The 24,516-nt window shown below is 38.8% G+C and overlaps 3 protein-coding genes and 1 non-coding gene across 8 annotated transcripts; 2 read left to right on the top strand and 2 right to left on the bottom strand.

The window, feature by feature from the left end:
* The first annotated feature begins 1,456 nt into the window (after positions 1 to 1,456).
* On the top strand, positions 1,457 to 7,934 carry LOC147148965 (leptin-like). Its single transcript, XM_086029439.1, has 2 exons — positions 1,457 to 5,740; positions 6,917 to 7,934. Exons 1-2 carry the CDS (start codon positions 5,591 to 5,593, stop codon positions 7,253 to 7,255), a joined length of 489 nt encoding a protein of 162 aa, XP_085885565.1. The 5' UTR covers positions 1,457 to 5,590; the 3' UTR covers positions 7,256 to 7,934.
* A 1,387-nt stretch (positions 7,935 to 9,321) lies between these two features.
* On the bottom strand, positions 9,322 to 19,322 carry rbm28 (RNA binding motif protein 28). The gene is made up of 20 exons (XM_086029474.1): positions 18,907 to 19,322; positions 18,248 to 18,394; positions 18,047 to 18,165; positions 17,900 to 17,975; positions 17,584 to 17,676; positions 17,427 to 17,498; positions 16,375 to 16,471; positions 15,032 to 15,246; positions 14,664 to 14,727; positions 14,485 to 14,594; positions 14,340 to 14,413; positions 14,132 to 14,267; positions 12,829 to 12,893; positions 12,600 to 12,758; positions 12,360 to 12,509; positions 11,531 to 11,605; positions 11,335 to 11,413; positions 10,556 to 10,691; positions 9,938 to 10,052; positions 9,322 to 9,651 (listed from the first exon to the last, which is right to left on the bottom strand). Exons 1-20 carry the CDS (start codon positions 19,022 to 19,024, stop codon positions 9,514 to 9,516), a joined length of 2,238 nt encoding a protein of 745 aa, XP_085885600.1. The 5' UTR covers positions 19,025 to 19,322; the 3' UTR covers positions 9,322 to 9,513.
* Positions 19,323 to 19,652: 330 nt separating this feature from the next.
* trnal-aag (transfer RNA leucine (anticodon AAG)) lies at positions 19,653 to 19,734 on the top strand. The gene has a single exon. It is a non-coding gene; the product is annotated as a tRNA-Leu (tRNA).
* A 269-nt stretch (positions 19,735 to 20,003) lies between these two features.
* Positions 20,004 to 24,360, bottom strand: LOC147148962 (transmembrane protein 53-A). Of its 5 annotated transcripts, XM_086029571.1 has the most exons (6): positions 24,121 to 24,266; positions 23,931 to 23,990; positions 23,796 to 23,836; positions 22,568 to 22,853; positions 22,245 to 22,491; positions 20,004 to 21,811 (listed from the first exon to the last, which is right to left on the bottom strand). In XM_086029571.1, exons 3-6 carry the CDS (start codon positions 23,813 to 23,815, stop codon positions 21,450 to 21,452), a joined length of 915 nt encoding a protein of 304 aa, XP_085885697.1. In that variant the 5' UTR covers positions 23,816 to 23,836; positions 23,931 to 23,990; positions 24,121 to 24,266; the 3' UTR covers positions 20,004 to 21,449. The 5 variants fall into 5 exon arrangements, with proteins under 5 accessions (XP_085885697.1, XP_085885700.1, XP_085885699.1 ...); XM_086029574.1 differs by lacking the exons at positions 23,796 to 23,836; positions 23,931 to 23,990; positions 24,121 to 24,266 and adding an exon at positions 24,298 to 24,360; XM_086029573.1 differs by lacking the exons at positions 23,796 to 23,836; positions 23,931 to 23,990 and having other exon boundaries at positions 24,121 to 24,175.
* Positions 24,361 to 24,516: the final 156 nt, after the last annotated feature.

Here is a 24,516-nt window from a genome sequence, read left to right as displayed (position 1 = left end):
TAAAAAACTTTTTAGTGACCGGCAGGAGTTATTAATCCCAGATGTCCACGTTTATAACCCAGTTTGCTGCTGGCAAATAGAAAAGTAAGACCTTTTTTTTCTTCCTCTTCCCTCTCAAGTATGAGCATCCTGTTCATTCCTCCATGTTTTTGCTTTCATGAATAATAGAAAATTCCCGGTGAAGATTAAAGTGGAATTAAACTCTGCCGCCACTTGACTCTTATTCCCAGAAGTGTGTCCTTTACGGTGCCTTTTCTCGTCAATTTCTTTGATAACGTCACATTTCTGCTGGAGCTAAGCGCGTTATTAAAGCCGACGTGCGATTTTTACGAGGCCTCTGTTTTCTATCCCCCTCAGTGTGTGTGTGTGTGTGTGTGTGTGTGTGTGGTATGCCGGCTTTACAGTAAATTACCATGAGAGAAACCTAAAACAAACAACTGTAACAGTTTTCTCCCCACCCCCAAGACCTCCTCGAAGGCACGTGGTTTGTGTCAAGACATGGACACGCATCCAAGAATAGCCACTTAGGATGAGAAGATGATGAAAGAAGAGCTGAGGCATCAAAAAAAAAAAACTCGTCCGAGCGCTGCTGTTGCAAAGCTCTTCCTGTATGTGATGATGTGAGAGCATCAAATGGGCAAACAAAACAAGCAAGCAAGCACAAGGCATTCTGGGAAAATTTTACGGACTAAATCAGACTTTTTTTCTCTTTTAACTTACAAAGTGAAATAACATCGAATTCAACACACCAAACATGTAACATTATTGGGTCGAATGACAAATTGAGAACAGGGAGTGAAAAATTATAATTGGGCCCACTTTGTACATTTTCACTTAGGGGTGTACTCACTTTTGTTGACAGTGGTTTAATTTAATTGACACTATAATGCAAGCTGTACGCAGACTGGCTGAGCCAATGTTGCAAAGAGGCATTTTTTTTCCCAGTGTTGTCCTGTGAAAGGTTTTACAACCCAAAAAAATTGTGAGGGGTGTGCTAATTTTTGTGAAAAATTGCCACATTATATTGTATATATAAAGAAGTAGTGTATTAAAATGTATTTTTACTATCACTTCAATTGTATTTTAAAGTGGAACTCAACCAAAACATATTTTTTTCAAGAATATGTTCTATGCAAGCTCACTACTAGTTGAAACAAGGCATTCTGATAAATATTGCGTTTGTGAAATAAGAGTTAAGCAGCAAAATCCATTCGTTTTTAGCCATCTCTGGGGGCAGCCATTTTGTCACTTCTGTCGACCGAAAATGATATCACACCTGCTCAGGGCTCAGATAACGACCAATCACGGATGACCTGTTTTCTGAAGCTGAGCCGTGATTGGTCGTGACCTGAGCCCTGAGCCCTGTCAGTCGACAGAAGTGACAAAATGGCCACCCCCTGAGATGGCTAAAAAGGGGTGGATTTTGCTGCTTAAACTCATATTCCACAAACGCAATATTAATCAGAATGCCGTGTTTCAACTAGTGGGCCTGCCGGGAACATATTCTTGAAAAAAATATGTTTGGGTTGATTTCCGCTTTAAGGTCTAGGTGCACTAAATAATTATCATTCATTCACTTCATACTATACCTACCGTACTTCCTCATCCAGCATTAGCCTGACTACCCGGAAACAATTGCCCGCCTCAAATAAATGCCTCTTTACTATACTGTATATTACTTTGTTTCGGTATCGTCATTTGTGGAACATTACAAAAAAACAGATAATAGATAAGGTCATAAATTAGGATCTGAGCCAATAAATTCTGTCTCGCAGCAATTAATGCCTTACCTCTGACAAACCTGATAGATTCCCCCCCAAATATAAAAATGCATTTGTCCAAATAAAGGCGTTCACTCTAAAATAACAAAAAAAAAATAATACAACTATCCTGAAAGGAAAATACTGGGGAAAAAATAGTAATACAAATGTAATACATACATGTAAATTTTAATATTGAAATATACAGGTATTTTGTTGCAATAATATTTTGATGACATTTGTATGCTTTGAATGGTCCACTCCAGTTGCGGCAGTGATCGGTGCTAAACAAACAAAGATAAACTGCTGGCAACCATTGGGCAATATTTAGAATGAGCAATGCAGAGTGGAGGTCAGCATGACTTAGAACACGTATGGTATGGCTCTTGCATTTGTACTTAATCAGATACAGATACAGTACTTTGTGTACTTAAGGAGATTTAATAGCTCTCTGTACTTAATTAGAGTATTTATTTTTAAGATGACTTTTTCTCCATACTTTTTGTTCTTTGCCAGAAGGCTTGCTAGTTTTTTTTTTTTTCAACCTCCGTGGATTAAAAAAAAAAAGGACGTAAATAGAGACAATGAAGAATTATCCGTCCAATCACATACAAGTAAGTTATATTTTTCAGTTGTTATCATTAGCAAATTTAGAATTTTTTTGTTTGTCAGTGACCAATGTTAGCAAATCTATGCAAACATGTTGTTTTGATGGTATAAAAACAATAGTTTTTGTTGTGCAAAGTTATCAAAACAGGCATTGAATATAAAATATTTATTTTGAATGCTTTAAAAAAACATGAAAAGCAAAGTAGCATTTTAATTTGTATTATACTGTATATTCAATTAAAGTTTAAGGATAGTGAAAATTCACATAAGATTGAGGCCCATTGATATGCATTGGAAAATGAAAAAAATTAATTAAAAAAACAATACATATCCGATATGTGTTTTGAAATGAGGGGGGATCTGTCTTTTAATTATTTTTCTAATCTGTATGAGGTCACACAGACACATGATCCACTGAGAAGTAAAGTGAGCTAACTCAATTTTTGTCATTAAACAGCAGAGTCATTCAGTTTTATAGCTGCAATAAAATTTCTGTTTTATTCCATGGTGATTTATAGCAATGAATACTTCTTCTGGATACTTGTTTTGACAGTAACGGTGATTGTCCTCATATTTTGGGGTAATTTTCCAAATAAAAAGTCTTTAATAAAACATTCAATAATAATCAATTGATATAATCGAATCATATATTATATTACAATCTGCATGATATTCAATTATTGGCTGTTGTTTTTTCAAGCAAGTGCAACAATGGTGTACTTCTAAACAACTGTCAAATTCACCAATATTTCATGAAAGATGACAAATATTCACTTTGATGTGCATGGCCACCTTTGAAATGGGAGTTGATGCATCCGAAAAGTGTTAAGCGCAAAATTGGACGGCAACAAAAGAATTCTCTTTCCCTTCCTGTATTTAACATATGAATGACAACATTAGATGTAGCCCACTCTAGTTCTCAGTGGCCCATTATTGATGTACCAAAAATTTAAAAATTCTAAATAATACATTAAAGACTAATACAATACTAACTGCCAAAGATTATAATACAGTATACTAGTGACAGTCTAGATACTTTTCATCCATTCCCCCATTAACATAACTCATTCCTTTTTTTCCTTCTTTTTAAATATCATTATTTGTACTTCTACTTAAGCACACAGTAATTTTTGCCACCTCTGTACCCATGTTCAATTAGGATGCATTGTTGTCTGATGACTGAAAAACAGCAGGTTGATTGTTATGAAAAAGAAAAAGCCAATAAGGGATATTGCATATCGTCACTGTTATGTGAAAATTACTTATCTCCATTTTTTTTTCATTTTCTTATTTTTACATGAATCATGTTTCCGCATTACAGACATTGCATTAAAGTGAAAACTAAAAAAGTTTCCAAAATTGGAGATAAGTGTTTTTCACAGGACAGCGACGATATGTAAACGAGGCTATGATGCGATGAGAATGGGAAGAGGAAGGTGAGGGGATGGACGAAAGGGATGGGGGGTCGGGGAATGCGATGAGTAAGAGGTGACTCAACATCCCACCACTATAAGACACACCGATGGTGGCCCAACAGTGGACACACTCACCACCGAAAGGTAAGCCCAACTTTACTCCTCTCAAGTGCTTGACATTGCGCCCTTTGGGTTCTGTTGTGTGGTTGACTGGAAGTTTGATGTTTGCATGAACAACTTTGGTATGGCTTCCTAAGATGTGACTATTTATCAAGGTCATTTTTGTAGGTATTTAGACATCATAAATATGTGGGTATGTGAAAAAACAAGGCTTGTGATTGGGGTTTTTGACGGCTAATTGGCTCAGTTAACCTGAAAATATTGTTTTGAAATATTATTATAATTTGTTTTATTATTGATTAAAATGTACTTTTTTCATGTTTTATTTCTTATAAAATCTTGCTAGTTATCTTTTATTATATTTATTGGTCCAGTTTTTTTGTTGTTTTTTTTTGTTTGTTTTTTGCTAGCGCAATATATATATATTTTTTTTGACTTTGTCTTCCATGATCTAAGTAATGGATTTCAGTTCTTCCTTTGTTTCCAGTACCTCATGCTGTTATTCCTGCTCTTCTTTATTTTTTGTTTTCTTTTTATTTTCAATAGTATGTTAATGTGTTATGTTCTTAAATACTGCATAATTGGAGATAATAAATATATATATTTTTTTAATTTTACATCTAAAGGCAAAATAACTAAAATAAAAATGGATGAAAATCAAAATGAAAATATATTCATATTACAATACTACAATTAGTACGGTAAAAGCACAAGCCATGTCTTACTTATTACTGTCTGCTGCAACCTTTATCTTCTCCTCTTGTTTTTCACTCTTTTTTTTGTTTTGTTTTGTAATTTTTCTTGTCGTTTGGGTCTGTTTTATTTACCTTCTGTTATGCTCTTATTTATTACATAGATAATATGTGGCAGTGGAAATACATATACATACATATATACATATATATACATATATACATACATATACATGTATATACACATGTACATGTATACATATATACAAATACACATATATAAATATACATACATATAAATATACATATATACATATACATATATATACACATACATATAAATATACACGTACATATATACATACATACACATATACAGTACACACATACACACACATACATACATACATACATACATACATACATACATACATACATACACACATATATACAGTGCATACACACAAACATACATATATACATACATACATACACACATAAATACATTAAAAAAAACATTTTTAAATGAATAATTATTAGTGTCATAACACTACAATATTGTAAAATTCTATTGAAATACAATTATAAATAAATAATACCTAAAAAGTACTGAATTAATTGAACTGAATTAACTGAATTTCCAAATTTTGAAAAAGACTACAAATACTGCTATTGATCACAAAATATTAGAAAAGGTCTGGAGACTTTTCCATCATTTGTGCATGAATAATGGCTGACTGCCACTGACAAGAAGGTGAGCCAAGTAAGATTTGGGTGCCGGACCAAATTAGGATAAGCGCTGACGTGCGGAAGCAGTCAATCTTTGTACCCAACATTTATTTTGAGGAATCTCAAATATTTGCACGCACAATCAAACAGGTTGCGTCAATGAGTGGAAGGAAGTGACCAGTTATGTTGCTTGCTGGGGAAAGTACACAAAAGACTTGAATTATAAATACTGTTGGCATTTCTCCCATAGCCACAAAAAAACACAATGGACTGCATCACCTTAGCTGTCCTGGTGTCCGTCTCCCAAGTGTGGGGCACGGTCACGGCGGCCCCCATGTCGGTGGAGGTCGTCAGGATGAAAGCCACGGTGGAGGCGAGGTCCAAGCAGCTGGTGGCCAGGCTCAATAAAATCCAGGTAACTTCTAGAGAAAAACCCAAGGCTGACCTTTTCTGCAAACAACAGGCAAAGAGGGTTATTTATAGTACTTGAACTGAAACGACACAAAATTGTTGTGTTTGGGGTTATGTGGCAAAATATTCATTTATTTACAGAAAGTACAAAGTACAAATAAGAAACGCGCTGTTTCACCGCATGACTTTAGTTGAATATCAATGGATTTTCTTCATTCGCCAGTCACTCCATGAACTGCGCCATCTTTTCTCACGATTGCAACACACACTTAACACGATCCACCACAATAAATATTGTTTGGACTATAGAAATAACTGTTCTGTTTGAGTGTGTTGTGCCTGAACCTGTCCGATTTCCAATATGCTAGCATCCCTGCCAGATAATCGACATGACAAGCCGCAATTACACCCTTATCTGTATCTTATACTCAAAAGCTGTGCTGATCTCAAATCCAATGCGATACAAGACCACCATATACAGGGATGCATTCGTCATTACAGTGGTTTACAAAACGGAATTTTTCAGACAAGCTCGGCAGTAAATGACTAAATAGAATCATTAGATGCCTTTATTTTTTTTGGTTTCCAATATTTAAACACATAGCTAATTCCCAAACTGTGTGTAATGTTACAATAGAATACTATCAATCAAGTCTTGAGATAACTTTTTTTGAGGAGCAGTTTTGTTAATAATTGCAATTTTGTAATACTGTATTGAGGATTTATTCATCTTTGAATCGGATTTAAAAAAAAGTTTTGCAAATGTAACTTCCTTCATTCAAAAATGCGACATTATTTTACATTGACAGTGCAGAAAAAGTATTGATTCAGTTACTGGTTTGGTCGGTATTTTTCAGAAAGTGTTGATCATTGTTTTCCGAAGCAAATGCAGATGTTTGCAAATGTTTTATTTTGATTCAACAGAAAGGTAATCAGTCTGCTTTCGTGGAGGATTACAAAAATCTGAGAATATTTATTGTTGAAAAATTGAAATTCCAAGGATTGGACAGTTTAAAAAGAAGCAATATCTCAACGATTAATCCATGACCACAAACAACTATTGATTAATTTGATAATTAGTTGATTAGAAAGCAATTCATTGTCACACCTCTAGGATATTGGTTATTGTGAGATGTGGAAACAACAAACTTGATTGGTTGTCTGTGCTGCGGCGTGGCAGGTTCCTCCCGGCATGACGCTGACGCCGCCGGCCGACCAACTGGACGGGCTCTCCTCTGTGGTGACGCTCCTGGATGGCTACGACAAGCTCATCTCGGACTCTCTGAACGTGTCTCAGGTGAAGGCCGAGATCTCATGGCTGAAGGGTTACCTCGGTCAGTGGAAGAAGGGCCGCTGCGGAGAGGCCAAAGCCAACAGGACGTCTGCCGCGGGCGGAGCGCTTCAGCGGCTGCAGAGTCAGCGAGGCTTCATCCTCACCGTCGGCATCGAGGCGCTGGTCAGGGTCAAGGACATCCTCACTCGTATGCTGCAGAACATGCAGTACTTGGACAAATGCTGAGACGGAAACTCCAAAACATGCATTAGGTTATTGAAGAGTCGAAATCGGGGCTGTCCCAACTTTTTGGAAAAATTGAAAGATGCAAGGACCATTCTTCACATTTAATTTAAATAACACGCAAAAACAAAACCATCAGTGTTGGTCAAGATACGCTAACGCAACAAATCCAAAAAGTCACTGTCCACTTTTTTTTTTTCCCCAACCATTTTGCTTCATTTGTACAAATGTGAGGCCATCAACATTTGACAGTTTAGGATTTGAAGTTTAGAACAACCTGAAGTCAGTACAGGTAAAACTTTATCACTCTCCCAAACAGCCACTAAATTGAGGATGTGTGTGGTAACCTTTGGACACCTTGTGATGTTTTTGACATATAAAAAAAAAAAAAAAAAGTTAGTTGGTAAAGCAAAAAGTGGATGTTGGTGTCATTCACATCTATGAAGAATTCAGTCTTCAATGAAGCTAACGTCCATGTTTGTGGAAATGTGGGCGGAAGCCAGAGAAAAGCCAAAGAAAAGCCACACAAGCGCAGGAAGAACATGCAAACGCCGGAAAGCCCGGATTCAAACCCAGAACATCAGGACTGTGAGGCAGATGTGCTAACCACTGGGTCATCATTCTTATTTAAATACTGGGATTTTATTTATCCACCACCAGCTCTTCCAATATTTATCGCCTTCAAATGTGCATTTTGTATATTTTTGTACTGTATTTGCTTTTTTTAAAAAATATATATATTTAAGGAAAAGTCTGTGTGATAAAGTAGCTTTTTTTCTCAATTAATGAACAGTAACTCTTGTGGATCCAGCCATCCATCAGGGTCGCTGGTGAGCTGGAGCCTACCCCAGCTGACTTTGGATAAGAGGCGGAGCTCTCCCTGGACTGGTCGCTAGCCAATTGCAGGGTACATATAGACAAGCTTTTGCAATAGGGCTGTTGATTTTTTTTTTTTTTTCTCGATTAGTCTGGGTTAAATACTCAGGAGGATTTGTTTTTGTTCTTACTTTTGTGGGACTTCGATAGTTCAAAGTGCATTTTCTCTGATGAGCACTGCTTACACTAACAACATGGCTGCAACCAGAGAGGAGTAGTCACAAAAGCAAACCGACGCCCCGAGTGACTGTTTTTTTTTGTTGTTTTTTTTTTGTTTTTTTTGTTTTTCAGAAAAGCAACTAGCAACTTTACAACTCGCAAAAAAACTTGACAACATGAGCAGAATCCTTTTTATCATGCTTTATGGCAAGAAAGGAAACCGACATGTTGGAAACGTTTCACCCTAGGTATCTCCAAATTCAGAACCAAAGCAAAAGGAATTTAGTAATAAATTGGCAATTTTTAAAGCACCATTTAGGGATCTTATTCATTAATGTGATATGTTCACAAATCAGACCTTCAGTCAGATAGCAGGAACTGGAGGAAAACATTTTTCCTTCTGAAACTGAAATATCTTAATTCATGAGGCATTATAAAGAGAAATGCTACTATTTTAGTTGTAAATAGTTTCTTCATATATTTGGAAAAGTGCTATATGTCTAGTTTATAATTAATTGTGGTGTCAGGTGCTTTGCACCCATAAAGGATGTGAGTGTCGCAACACCCCACTCGCACTTTCAACACAATGACAAAATTAATTTTTTTATATATGCTGAGGGCCACTGGCCAGTGGACGCCCGGACGTAAATGGCCCTCGGGCCGTAGTTTGGACACCTCTTCTCTAAATCATCCAGAAACTTGGGTCCTCTCTTCTGCACTCTCTCCTCTTTAGCTCATTCCAGAGATTTCTATGAGGTTGAGGTCTGGGGACTGAGGTGGCAATGGGAGGAGCTTGATTCTGTCTTTCTACAAATTTGAATTAAAATGTAAAGTCTCAAATTAACCTAACAAAGGTTTGAAAAACCGAGGGAAAATTGCAAGCTTGCAAAAGTGCAAACTCCTCACGGCAAAGTTGGACCTGGGATTTGAACAGCCGACCTCAGAAATGTGATGCAGACTTACTAAGCATTTTTCCCACCGTGCTGCCCTCTCCTGTGATCTCGCAAAATAAATGAATTGCTGAACAGAACCGATTGATTTCACAATTTTAATACAAAGACATCTAAAATGTACAGTAAAACACTTTGTGTTTGTGACTGGGTATTGTGACAGGGGAGGTCGTAATAGTTTAACACAGGGGGGTTCATACAAACAGTGGACAATTATGACACCTAACCAAAGAATCAGCGTCTTGGAATTGATTCTAAATGTCCAAATACACGAGTTTAGTTAACAAACCACTTGTTTTTTCTCATACCGGAGCTTTTCACATTGTTGGAGAGAAGTTTCTTCTTGTACTGCTCTACCAGGCTGTCAAAACGATCGCTGCCCCTGTTCCTCGAATGCCTGATTGCTCCTTTAGCCTGCAGAGAGACAACACAACCACATTTATTTTCATTTCACTATTATGATTCATAGCTTTAATTTCTTTCTTTATATATCAATTTACTTCAAGGATAGCCGTGAGACTTAGGATCTCATTTTCAAGGGGGGGGGCTTTTAACAAACATACAAATAACACCAAAATATATAACAAAACACTAATTAAAGATAAATCCATAACACAATGCAAGCGCATTTAAACACAAAAATCATTTGCTACTCTGTTAATATTTTTACTTCAGAATATAGGAAATATGCTATATAAACCTGATTTTTTGTCTGTGGGTGCTTCTCCATTTGCCATATTTGACGTTTTTTTCTGCTGCCTCCTTGCTGAGGTTTCTTGGGGGGCGGAGCCTTCTGCTTCCCTTTGTCACGCAGTCTGGAAGAGTCCAAAAGCTTGTTATGAGTCAGCTCTTTAGTCTGTCAACAGCTTAACTCGACGGGTGCAGAAATAGCACTTTTTCTAGACCAAGTACATGTACTTATATTTGAGTACTCATCAGTACCAAGGCGCTGACACTTGATAACGCCATTATAGAAAGTAGGGTGAAAATATGTTTTCTATTTATATGTTATCTGATGTATTCTTCAAAAACACACTTCTGTTGAACGTGGTGCAACTATAACACTCTTAAGACTAACAATTTGTGATTAATGAAAATTGACATATTTTCCCAATCATTTTGCCACACATTTCACTTAAATGTAGCCTGGAGCACAAGGCATTTCAGTTATGTGGTGTCTCAGTCTGTGCACTGTAAAAGGAGTATATACAGTACACAAGAGACAAAGAAAGAAACAAAATGTCTTCTGCGATGAGTTAATAAACAATGTGTCGATTCTGGTTTCGGTATTGGACCGTCGATATCACAACACCTGTACCTGATCTTGGGTCCTCGGTGGGACGAGAAGGGCAGCACTTTCCGCCGCTTCTTTCCATTCTCCAGGTCCACGTGCTCCACTTCGGACTTGGTCTGGAAGCCGCAGTGCTGGCTGGTCCTCGCCTTGTTGTGAGGAGCTGACAACGAACATACGAGAACGGATTGGACAGGGCCAAGAGAGGAAAATGAAAAAATGGACAGAAGTATCAGGACACCTGGCCATGACAGGTACAGGAAGTGATTAGGCAAGAAAACATGGATCCATTTATCAAGACGTTTTGGCGGAATTATGTGTACATATAAAAATATACATACACGGTTTTTTAAGATTTTGGTTTTGTAGTTGTTTTCTTTAAAACATGCTTCAGTACCTTTCTTCTTCAATGTTATTTTATTTTCTATAATTATTTTAGTCACAACATGCTTTAATGTATTTTTAAATTTTATTCTTATATATATATATATATATATACACACACAGATTTTTTTTTAGTTTGATTTATATATTATTTTGTAATTTTGATCAAAACGGATGACGATACACCTTATAAAATAGGATTGACAAATGAAGGAAATGGGTTTTCATCCGTTAATGTAATAGTCACCAACCATGTCCGGACTGTTAGACCGTCACTGGTGGACACACGTTTTTTGGGGGGACTGACTGACGGATTGGCAGACTGACAATTACTATGAATTCAGTTCGTCACGAAAAAAGACAGACTGACGAATAGCAGAAATTGACGGACCAGTAAAATATACATATGTACATTTATATACCTTGTTTGGTTCCTTTCCAGTCTCTCCTCATCTGAGGCGTCACACTGCCTCTTCCACCTTGTTTCTTGAAATTCAGCTCCTGAAAAAACAAAACAAAAACAAACAAAAAAATGATCATTTCAGTTGAATGAGGCTTCAAAGCCTATAGGTAAAACGTTTTTAAAAACTACATGCACGCACACAAACACCCACACACCTTGCTTTTTTGCAGTCGCATTTCTTTGATCTTGAGCTTGCGGGAATCTTCCAGGGAGAATTCCACGATGGGTCTCTGGAATATGGCAAACAATTCATAAAACAATACAGTCAACAACTACTATATCCACAGATCAACAATTGAGCGCCTGCTAACTACTGATTTTTCACTGATCCTTTTTATCGGATAACATACAGCCAATTCCAAATAAAAGGTTGCGCGCCTTCGGTGGAGTACGGCAGCACTGAGCTCTACTGGGAGGGATGAAGCATAAAATAACAACAAGCAGATGAGGCAGAGAACATTCCCAACTAATCTTCAGTAAAAGTTTAATATTTCCACAGAGCAGAGAATATATGCCTGTGAGTATCCTGTAGTCTCTGCTTGAATGCGCTGCTCTGTCTGTATTACGGTCGCAGTTGACACAAGAGTGTCACTGCATGTAACATAACATAAAAGCACCTTCTTGCACACCAAATTTACTTTTGTGTAAAGAAACTCCGGATTTTCACCGGTTGTGAGTGGATATACAACAACCCCCCGGGGGTTAATGTATTGATAAATTCATTTTTAATAAAGTGACTGGGAAAGCAATCAAACATGTTTGGCCTTCACTTAATAGTGTTGTTTTTATTCCACTTCATTGTATTTTTTAACTATTTACATATGAATTTTATTTTATATTTTACTCTATTGTATGAACGGCTCTGTAGTTGTAGTTTGTTCATTGAGTGGTTTTATTGTGAAACACCTTATACCTTCAACAAATACAATTCTTATTATAATGCACAAAATATAAAATCATAAGCATGCTAAGCCAGAGGCCAACCTTGTGTGCCCCAAAGATGTTGGGGTTGTTGTTGAGGTAGCGCAGCGTGGCCAAAGCGTGCTCGTGCTCCTGAAACTGGACAAAGCCGTAGCCCAGAGACTGGCCCATCACCTGACCCTTCTCAGGCTTCCTATCGTACATGATGCGACACTGGAGGGGGTGGCGGGGGGAGAATGTAAATGCACAGTGGTGACTAAAAGCAACAAGACTGCTCTCTAGTGGACGTTTTGCAAAGCTCACCTCTGGTATTCTGACGCTTTTAATACCGGCGAGCCCCTGCAGGCAGAGCGCTCGCAGCTTCTTGTTGTCCACGTATTTTGGCAGGTTGTGGACGCACAGGCGATTCTTGGAGACGAAAACGCTGATGTCACGCAGCTTGGCTCTTTTTACATCTTCAAACTACACATAGACAGCAAATAAAAGGATAAATGAATGAATGGAATGCCAAACGTTGCGAGCACCCACTCACTCTGGCTCTCTTGATCATGTCTGCTTCAGGCACACCCTCTGCCGCCTGACTTCCGGCACGGATCACTGAAGGAGGACACAAATTCATATTCATTACATCCCCATTAGCTAGTTCTTATTTGGAAAATAGTTTTTTTTTTTATATATATAACTGTCCTGAATTTCAGTGAATAATGCATCATTCATTCTAGCCAAATGCAGTCATATCTCGGTGATTGTATTTTGCATTCATGTGCAATAAATACACATATTACACGCGTACAACTGATATTGTAGATACAGTATGTCTTATGTGCGCGTGTGTGTGTGTGTGTATTAGTGTTGCACAAGTACACGATACCAAAATTGTGACTTTGATATACCTGCATAAAGTACCTCGATACCGAAACGGTACCTCGACAAAAATCTAAAATCAGCAAAATTATAACTGACAAAAGAAGTTCAATTTTTTTTTAATGTGTTATTAATTCAAAACATTAGGATATGCTTGATAGGAAAATAACATTTTAAACATTGTTAAACATTTATGAACATTTGCACACATGCTTGCCATGGTTTTCGGCCATATAAGCAAAAAAGTCCCACTTCACACGTCATGATTTTCAACGAGGAGCGGACGTGCAGCGTGAGAAGGTGCAGCAGCGCTTCCATGCTCTGAGACCATCTTCACACCACTTAAAGGCATTTCACACGTTGTAGACAGGCGGCTATGTGCGTATGTATACATGCCTTTAAACCAGAATTGGTGAGCTGTGTGTGCTTTTTTTTTTTTTTTAAACACCGGTGTTATTTTTTGTATTCTTTAAATTAAACTTAATTAGTCATAAATGTTATAGTTTTTAATTAGAAAAATAAAATTACAACTAAGATATTTTAAAATAAAATATCAACAATATAATGCTTAACTATAATAGAATGCAATTAACAAATACTTTTGTAATATGTAAATTATACAGTATTTAAAAATATAGTATTTTAAAAAGTATATATAAAAATGTGAAAAAATATATACTGTATTAAAAAAATGAAATTACCGTACAGTATTATATGTCTTATATGTCTATGATTTAAACATATCGTCGTTGTCCTGTGACACTTATCTCCAATTTTGGAAACTTTTTTACTTTTCACATTAATGCGACGTCCGCAACGTGGAAACACCATTCATGTAAAAATAAGAAAATGAAAAAAAAAATGGAGATAAGTGACTTTTACATGACAGCGACGATATATTAAAATATTAGCATTAAAAGCAGAGTTACAAAAACAATTTTCAATGAGCAATTAAATGAAAAATAACTCACGTCCTTCTCTGGCCAGATACAAGTTTCTGGTGCCCGTTTGCACTTTGACCTTTTTGTCCTTCAGCTTGGCAGCGTCATCTCTGCTCACGGCAGCCATGATCAGCAGCTTCCTCCCGTCCAGTCGGATCCCGCCAGCCTGCATGTGATGATGCAAAGATGTGAATAAAACGTGATTAACCGACGCCGGAACCACAAATTTGACGCTTACCTCTGCGTTGTCCTGCGCTGCGGCGATGCATCTGTCAGCCGCCTCTTTGGCTTTAAACTGAGCAAAGGCACAACCTGGATGAAAACAGAAAAGTCAGGCCAAGAACATGAATGAGAGCATCGAAAATGATCTTTACGGGTTCAACCTTTTGAATGTCCCGTGTCAGAATGGAAAACAATCTTGATGTACTTCAGTTCCCCATACTGGAGGAGAACTTCCTCCAAGCCTTCTTCGTCAGTATCGAACGACAAGTTCCTGAAAAGCCAGAAGAGTATGAGTGAAGAAGAACAACAACAACTGTGAGAGGAGAACAAAAGTGCGAACCTGATGAAAATTGTTCTGCCTTGCGTCACGTCCGAGGGGAGAGGCATCTTTGACTTCTTTTGAGCTAGTGCAAATGAAAGAAATATAGTTTTTTTTCCCCCCTCCACTATTTAAAACAGTCACACAAGTGTCTTCCACCAAATATTACTAAAGCTTGCAAGAGTCAATGAGGGCAGTTGAGTGAACGTCTCTTTCGTGTGTTGCATGACTATTATACTGCCGTCTGGTAGCCAACTCATGCACACCTTAAGGCACCGCCATGAATTTATCATGATGCACAAAATGTACTCTTTGCATTCCATTTAATCATGTTACTAAATGTATATTTCACTTTTTTTGCCCTTTTTGTTCTCAAGGCCCAACTGTACCTGATTGTTTGTCATCAATATTCTCCTCATCCTCATCCTCATCCTCATCTGAATCAAGGGAAGCATTGTCGTTTTTGCCCTCGGACACATCATCTTCATCCTCTTCACTGTCTGCTTCATCATCATCATCATCATCATCATCATCATCATCATCAACATCATCATCATCATCATCATCATCCGATGGCGACTCCTCTTCCTGTGGTGTGGATGCCCTGTGGGCAGATGGAGCACAACACACAACCAACATGAGTGACCTATGCACACAGAAGATACACGCACTAATTGACAAGCAGATTAATGATGAAGTGCTGCCTCCGTGAGTAAAAATCCATTCCGTGCTTCCATCGCCTTCATGGGCCTTCCTTTATCCTCACATTCAGGGATGTCGCTACCACTGATAATAGGAAATGCTCGCCTTGTCACAAAACACAAACTTCACCCCAGTTATCAAATTAAAAAAAAAAGTACTCTCATTGGGCCTGCACTTGAGGGGACTGATTAGGCACTGGCTCATTTGCACGAAACAAAAAAAAATTAGTATGGGGTTTGGAGGAGGGGGGGATTGCTGTGCTCTTCCCAGGTTACCTTCTCTTTCACTGTAGGGACGAAAAAAATAGCATTTTTTATTCCTTCAAATGCCACCTAAAGTGGAAGACAAAGCGTCTTTGCAATAATATGTTCTATTTGCGGGCGGCACAGTGGTCGACTGGTTAGCACTTCTGCCTCACGGTTCAGAGGTCGTGGGTTCGATCCCAGCTTCGGCCTTCCTGTGTGGAGTTTGCCTGTTGTCCCCGTGCCTGCGTGGGTTTTCTCCGGGTACTCCGGTTTCCTCCCACATTCCAAAAACATGCATGGTAAGTTGATTGGATGCTCTAAATTGCCGCTAGGTGTGATTGTGAGTGCAGATGTTTGTCTCTGTGTGCCCTGCGATTGGCTGGCAACCAATTCGGGGTGTCCCCCGCCTACTGCCCGAAGACAGCTGGGATAGGCTCCAGCACTCCCCGCGACCCTCGTGAGGATAAGCGGTGTAGATAATGGATGGATGGATGTTCTATTTGCCCCCAAAAGTCTTAACACAGTTTTCTGATTAGTGTTGCATTGGTGGAATAAGAATGAAGAAGATTAAACCACCCACAAGTGAGGGGACTAACTTTTTATCCAGCACCAACCCCTGCTGTCAACTGAAAGGGACGTCAAAGTTGGTTGACGTGACGTTCACGATTGCGGGCCCGAGGGCACTATGATTTCTCTTTCAGTCGGCAGCTGAGGGCGGTAGATGATCAAATTTTGTTTTGATTTGAGTTCCTCTTAAAGTTTGGTGACACAATTGAGGCTCCTACTTCCTGTCAGATGCTTGACTCTTCTCCTCGTCCTCGTCGTCAGCGTCAGCCTGAGGCTCCGATTGTTTCTTAGTGGCATCTTTACCTGTCGTTGTCTCTGTGGAATCAACAAATCGTTAGTAATGCAAGTACAGCATTTTAGGTACGTTTATGAAGATGGCTTGTCGGACCTTTTCATGGTGCTCTGATTGCACCATTATTAAGCAAACTCTTCAACTGTATGTCACCAGAAGATTCTGCTGCTTTCATCTTTAATTTTTGAAGGAAATTTAACCAAACCTAAGCATTTTAGGGTATGTCATTATCTCGCAGGCAGCAGTGTTGCCCTCAAGACCAGACTATCCGATTCCAAGTTGCGCAGGACTCAGGTAATGACCAATCATGGCTCAACTTCAGAAAACAGGTGAGCTGTGATTGGTGGTTACCTGAGCCCTGAGCAACTGTGATGTCATTTTCAGGCGACAGCAAGTGGCAAAATGGCCGCCAGCTGAGATGATTAATAAAGGGTAGATTTTGCTGCTTAACTCATATTACACTAATGCAATATTAATCAGAATGTCATGCTTAGACTAGTGAAGGCGCATTTTAGGGTTGACTTCCTCTTTAAGAAACATGAGATGCCGAAACATTTTATGACCTAAACATGCAAGATGCATTCTGATAATATTGTCCCCTGCACTGAAAACCCTCAGTCACAACACTGCCAAGCATGCAGTCATTATGAGGGCGGTGGGGGTTAATAACACATCAATAGAGGATATTTATTGTTCTACCAAGTGCTTCTCCTTATTAGCACATGAATGAAGTTGAAGAATAGCACATCAGTGTTGGCCTTGACAGAAAATTCAAAGTCCGAGACAAGACCAAGACCTTCAAAACAGGGTCTCCAGACAGGTCTCGAGACCAGTTCCAACAATATCTAGCAGCGAAAACAACTTTTTGTAATCATTTCCAGTTCAAGACAGCTGCAGTCCCTCGCTTTCTGCTACTCAGAAGTACCATGTTATTGACGAACATTATGAAAAGTTTACAAATGTGACATGGTTCTCTACCTTCGGTTGATGGCGCCTGCATGGCAACATACTTGTCCTTCGGCACAGCCCAGTCGATTGCCACTTGGCGGCCTTAAAGTGGAACAATAAGCCTAACATGAATGCAGCCTTATAATGTTGAAAAATACAATTAATACAAGATACAAATGAGAATTACCTTCAATCTCTTTCAGGTTCATAGCTTGAAGCGCTTTAGATGCCCCCATCACATTTTTGAATTGGACGAACGCAAAGCCTCGCATCTTACCATCTGTCGAAAGGACCAACAAGTTAGTAATATGAGAAATAAGAACAATCCTTTGGCTTTTCCTTCAACAAAAGAGGCTCAACACAGGAACCCTATGGGAATGAACTACCTTCATATAGACCTTTTGATAGAGCTCTAGTTTTAAATGTCATTAGATTGTGCAGGTGTATCTAATATGCTCAGATGAGTGCATTTTACCACATTTGTATTACTATTAGGCATTTACCAGTTTTGAGTGGTATTTTGGCTTCAAGCACTTCTCCAAACTTGCCAAAAACCTCCATGAGATTCTTCTCTGAGCTCTGCAACACAAAGCATGATGTCATTTTATTCTCATACATTTAACAGTAGCTGCGAAAGAAGCACACTGTACCTTAAAACTGAGATTCCTAATGATGAGTCTGGCTTTCACGTTATTTTTCTGGATGTTTTTAAAATTCCTCTCAGTTTCCTTTGGTGGTGGTAGCACTGCAACATCCCGCTCTTTTGTAGCTAAATATTAAAAAAAAACAGAAAATGTATCAATAATAAGAAAATTAGTATGTGTGTACCACGCTCTGGGTCTTCTGCACACCTGTTTTCGTTTTGTCCTTTAATTTCTTCTTGGCCACCAAAATAGAAAGCTTCTTTCCGTCGTAATCCTTTATGTCGTTCAACGCTCGCTGAGCATCCTCCTCCATGGCATACGTCACATAGCCAAATCCTCGACATGTTTCTGCACCTAGTTCAGAGGAAGACGGGAAAATGATAAAACTAGGGTTGCAACTGACAATTACTTTAATGATCAATTAATCTGTTGATTATAGCTGATTAACTACTAAACTGGATTAAAAAAACCAGGACATTATTTCAACTTCACAATGTTGAAAATGCACACGCCTGAATTTATTATGATTCGCTTATTTGTTTGGAAACATGTCAGGAAATTGGCAAAAGTGTTGATCATTGTTTTCCATAGCAAATGCAGTTGCTTGCAAATGAGTTATTGGGATTCAACACAAAGATTATCAGTGTACTTTCTTGGAGCACTATAGAAATGTTTGAATATTTTGTGTTCAGTGAAATTCAAACTTGGACAATGGTATATTAAACAAATTTCACTGAGGGACTCGTAAGGCAGGTTAATGGCGTGTTTGCTTGAAATGTAGTTGTTTTAGTCCAGTTTATTTTTCTAGTTACTACGTTTAAATTCCATTTCCACGGCATAACCAAGGCTAAAGAAGGAAATATCACCTTTGTGTCTGACTACGAAACACTGCTTGACGGGACCGATCTCGGAAAAAATCTCCTCCAGGCGTTCGTTCGAAGCAGACGCCGGCAACGAGCCGACGAAGAGAGTTTGAGCTGGCATGCTTGTTCTCTGCTGCCTCGCTAACGTTAGCACACCAATGCTAGGCTGTCTCCCAGGATAAAAAATAAATAAAAAAATCCCCAACTGAGTGTCTTCCCAGTCGATGATGAAATAACAAAAGCAAGCCACTAACTATACAATATAATGTACGCTACTCGAGAGGATACAAAGTTAAATAGATGAAAATTCTGCAAAGAGCACGACAAACTTTAGTCGCATGTTTACATGACGTGTTCAGCCATTTTGGAAAATACACGAACGGAAGTCGTCATCTGCTTCTTCTTCTGCGTTGATTTCCTCACACGAATGTGTTCTATATCGCCATCTGTTGCCCACGGTGGTGAGGCCAGATCCAGAATATGTCGTCTTGTTTTGTTTTGCTCGGTATGTCCGGTGAAAGGACATATTTGTCATATTTATGTAGTTCACTCTCTTTTTGATTGTTACTCCAGATAAACCAAAACAAGTATTTTTATTACTTTTAGAGTACTGTTGACTATCATCTTCCTGAGATGCCCTTTGCATTTTCTGTTCGGTCAGGAACATAGTTTAGTTCGACTGGATTCATATTTGCGTTAAGATGAACATTGAATAATATAAAAAACTAACAGCCCCTTTACGTCACCATGGTAGCGTGGCCGAGCGGTCTAAGGCGCTGGATTAAGGCTCCAGTCTCTCCGGAGGCGTGGGTTCGAATCCCACCGCTGCCAGGAAGTTTTTGTAAATGTTAAAACGATTTGGACGTGAACAACAATTTCACTTTTGTTGTTTACACATATACGCAACGCACACACACACACACAGATTGTTGTGACTCGTCAAATAATGGAGTCAACCAAACATTTCTCCACTTAGTGGCAATATTGTAAGAGCGTCCGTGCCATTAGTTGTTGACAAATGATCCATGGCAGTATTTGCCACCCTGAAGCACAATACAATACATATAATTAAATTGTAAAATAAATTCTAAAAAGACAAATCAGATACACTCCAATTTTATTTTGAGATATTGCACACATAAAGGCATGACAATTTTCACCAACCAGAAATGTAAATAAACAATAAAGGCATGACAATTTTACCAACCAGAAATGTAAATAAACAATAAAGGCATGACAATTTTAACAACCAAAAATGTAAATAAACAATAAAGGCATGACAATTTTCACCAACCAGAAATATAAATAAACAGTAAAAGTCTCAAGAGACAGTTTCCACCATACCTTCATTTGCATTACCTCAAGAAACCAATCAAACCACTGTGTAAAACAGGTTCTTATAACGTAGTGCAGTTGGAACTCAGTAACATCATCGCTCATCGGCAATGAGCGCAGAACAGAAAACAGGCACCTTTTGGTTCCATTCTTCACAAGAAAACATGCCAAAGAACCAAACAAGATGCGAATTAGTTGAACCGCTTAAACATCCAAAAGTAGAAAGCAAATTCTGTACTGAGTTCTTGTTTTTGGAAGTCAAATGATGCTGAATTTATATTGGCTTCACACACACACAAAAAAAACAACAACAGGAAGTCTACAACAGCAGAAGTTATTAATCATTAATTTCAAAAGCATTTCTCTTATCTTAAATGTAACAGGTTAAAGCTTGACAACCAAAACAACATATGCACTATGTTTAACACCGCAAAATAATAACAGCCTCCACCTGTAATAGATGCCATACCTCAATTAATCACAAAAAATCCACAATCAGTAGTCCTGCAACGAACCCCTCAAATGATCACCTTCCATAAATGCACTTTTTCTTTGTTTTTTGTGGTCAAACTTGTATAATGTCAATACAAAGTCAAAATGTTATGATTTAAAGTTTAAAAGTCAATTGGGGGGCATGATTTTTTTAATTCTGTGTAATATTAAACATTTTTTGTTGAAAATCTAAAAAAAAGGGCAGTATATGCACATTACTATCAAGTTGCTATAGCTTTTGTATTTCTCTATAATCTTAAAATAGTCCTTCAATATTGAGAAAGTTGCAATCTTATCTCACAAGAATAAAATCAGTTTTTGAGAAAAGAACCCCCTCTGGTATTTTCAAGTTCAAATATAGCAGTTGCTGTGTATTTTCAAAGAATAATGTAAAAGAATTGTGCACTTACAAGAATAAATTTGTATTTTGGGATAATGTTGTAGTAACCTGATAAAAGTTTTCTTTTGTGAACATTCAACTTCATCCTCATAAGATTACAACTATTATCTTGACTTGTAGTGTAATTCACTTTTCCCCAGTGCAGCCTTAATACTCTTTCATTGTAATCATAGCACCTGACATGTACATTTGTTACCATTACACTTGCTGCATTTAAAATAAATAAGTTGACTGCTACTATTAGAACCTGAGAAGATAAATTAGTAACGGCACTTTGAACAAGTTTGGAGTGTTTTTTTCTTTTGTTTTTTTCACAAAGCTACATCTTGGCCTTGAGCGGAACAAGAGAGAGCGAGTGGAGGAATGATTCCAGAGTGTCGACGTACTCTTGCGGGTGGGCCTTCAGGTGGCCAGCATGTTTGGAACACTCCCATTTCTTGGCGGTAAGGGTCACGCCGCGCCCCCGCCAGAAGTCGATGACCTCCTCCAGCGCGCGCGGACTGCTCAGCGGGTCGTTGTCGCAGTAGAAGAAGAGCGCGGGGGCGGTGACGGGAGAGTTCCAGAAGACTTGGATGCTCCTGTTGTAGTAGTCGGTGGTTTGGCGCTTGAACGTGTTGAAGTACAGCAGGCTCATTTGTTTCACTGGCGTCTCCCAGCGAGGAAACGCGATCTTGGCCACACCTGAGCACGCAAGACAACACTCACTAAACATTTCGCTGGCTTGAGGGGAGAGTACGAGGCAATTGCTGACATTGTGATTGACATAACTTTATTGTATTTACTTAAAATCGGGATTGTACTATGGCTGAAACGATTGAATGAGTAACTTGATTCGACTATAAAAAAACACCGGTGTCTTCCATCATCAACACATGAAAAAAAATTGATTCAGATTCTTTTAGGGGCAGCGTTATTAAAAAAAAATAAAAGCCTGCAGATGGTTTAAATCAGGAAGGTCCAAACGATGGCCATGCATTTTAGCTGCCACCGGCATAGACGAAAATGAACGTTTGGCACAAGCTGTTTGCCTGCATTTTACTAACGGTACTTACTTTCTACACTGGGTGTCAAGGCAGGACATGAGATGTGACGGCAAGGTTAACGGCACACTGACCTGAAGCCATCAACTCAACAGAGCCCACCACCAGGCTGTCGTAGATTTGTCCTTTGATCCTCCCGGTGAGTGTCTCATATTTCTGCGGGTCCTCGGACACGAGCACCAGCACCTGTGCAAAGGTGTAACCACCGATGGAGAAGGCGTGGACGAGCAGTGGCCGCGACGCAAAGCGGTCGCTGTGCAACAACTCCAGCAGCTTCTTGCCGTGTTGCAAACTCCAGCGAGGCCATAGGAATTCTTGCACCTGCAAACGTAGAGATAGATCGATAGATCGATAGACAGACAGACAAACAGACAGACATAGACAGATAGATAGATACCTCACTCTCGACTACAAGGACATCAAAGCCGGTGCGGAGATAGATATCGCAATACTTGGCCACGGCCTGGGGACGTGCTCCCAACCACGGCAATATAAGCGTCAGAGGTTTCTGATTCTCGCAGGTGTGATCCCCCGGCACAGGCGTGACATGCTCGTTCATGTAGAAGGTGACATTTTTACTGAGGCGGTGGCAGGAGAAGCTTCGGCGCAAGATGCTCCTGGTCAGCATTGCAGATGCCGCTGCCGGGGGACCCGGTGGAGAGAGAGGAAGGGGCTCTAGAGGACTTGAGAGACATTAAAGTTCATTAAAAATGTGAAAATGATGGGATTTCATTAGATTATGGATAATATTGATAACATGCAAACAGTTCCTATATCAACTCGTGAGAAAGTAACACAAAAAGCACTAATAGGCAATTGGATAAGGGTTTTTACATTTATGCCTGTTCGGGTACCAATTCTAATGCATAACATGGTCATCCCCGCGGTATTCAGGTACCATTTATAATGAGAATTGATCAAATGCTACCATGCGAAAGGTTAGGATGTTAAATTGGATTCTGTCTGTAGTCAAGCCTACATTTCTCGTAAATGACTCATGTTAGATATATTGTTGTCTAGAGGCGCCAATGACGCCCTGATTAATACATATATACTTAATATAATACATAATTACACACCGTTTTCGGTGGTTTTCGAGTAGAGTATTTAACAAAAATACACCATGCTTTACAAAAACAATGCAACCAGTTGTTTGTGGCGTCATACGAATGACGAATCTGCGATAATGACATTACAACCGGTTTGACCGCTTCGACCGTTCTAGTTCCCTGTTAACACTAATCTTACAATGTAATGTACAAGTAATGACTTTATTATTTAGTATCGTTAATTTCGTGGACATTATGCGGCATAAGCAAGCAAGTCATTTTCATTAGGTTAAAATTAGCTGACGGAACGTCATCTCAATCAATGTCGAGTCTTTCTACTACTGTCCATTGTTTAGATTTAAAAACAATTGTAGACCTTGTTGGCGACAGTACGCACGTCGGCTGTTAGTAAGTGTCGAAAAGTTCAAAATTTCGATTTAGGATCAAACAACCAAACCACAATTGAATATTTTAGTTCTCTTCTTTAACTATTTACTTTGTTTTGTATACCCTGGATTTTATCTGTAAGGCTATACAAATCATTTTACTTTTTTAGCTGTAAATATTGGTACACACCATCTCTCCCTCTGGGTCATCACAGTGAACGCGTTTTATCCCTGAAACAAACAAACACACAACAATAGTTGCGACACTGATATAAAAAGATAGCCTTCCTACCAACACAAATTGAGGGCAAATGAATGTTTATACTCTTTCTTCCTCATGTTGCATCATGCATCGCAAAGCCTCCAAGCGCAATGTTGCTGCCCCCTTTAGGAAGAAGATGGAAAGGAAACTAGACTGTCGTCCGAATAAACACTGGAGTTGAAAGGTTTATTCAAAACACATTATGTGCAATCGTCATGTATTAGGGCTGTGAGACGGAAAGGAGATTGCTGACCTTGAATGAATGCCCACCTATCTCGTTTTGGATGGCCCCTCTTCTAGTCCACTATGCTGGAGTGTGCGTGAAATCAGCTGTCAATTAACCTCAATTAAAAAGGACTATTGATCAACTATTTAGTTGTACAATAATAGCCAAATAAAATATATTTTTTTATGTGGTTTGCTCCTGTACCTCAAAGCGTCAGGACGTAAGGAAGACGTCGTCACCTCTTCGTCACACACGAATGTAAACTGTCATCTGTGTATGTGAGGAGTGCCCCGTGTTTGCCTCAATCGAGGGCTCGAGACATTTACTTGCCTTTGCTTTTTCTCCTTTTCTCGGGAGATGTCGCAACCCCATTTGACCTGCAGCTGCGGTTTCTCATTCCACGGCATCGAACGTTTTTATGAA

Source organism: Filicampus tigris, chromosome 4, assembly GCF_054856515.1.
Source record: "Filicampus tigris isolate MCC_2025a chromosome 4, RoL_Ftig_1.0, whole genome shotgun sequence".
Taxonomy (NCBI): domain Eukaryota; kingdom Metazoa; phylum Chordata; class Actinopteri; order Syngnathiformes; family Syngnathidae; genus Filicampus; species Filicampus tigris.
Note: the sequence above shows the minus strand (reverse complement) of the source record. Positions and strands in the feature narration are given on the sequence as shown.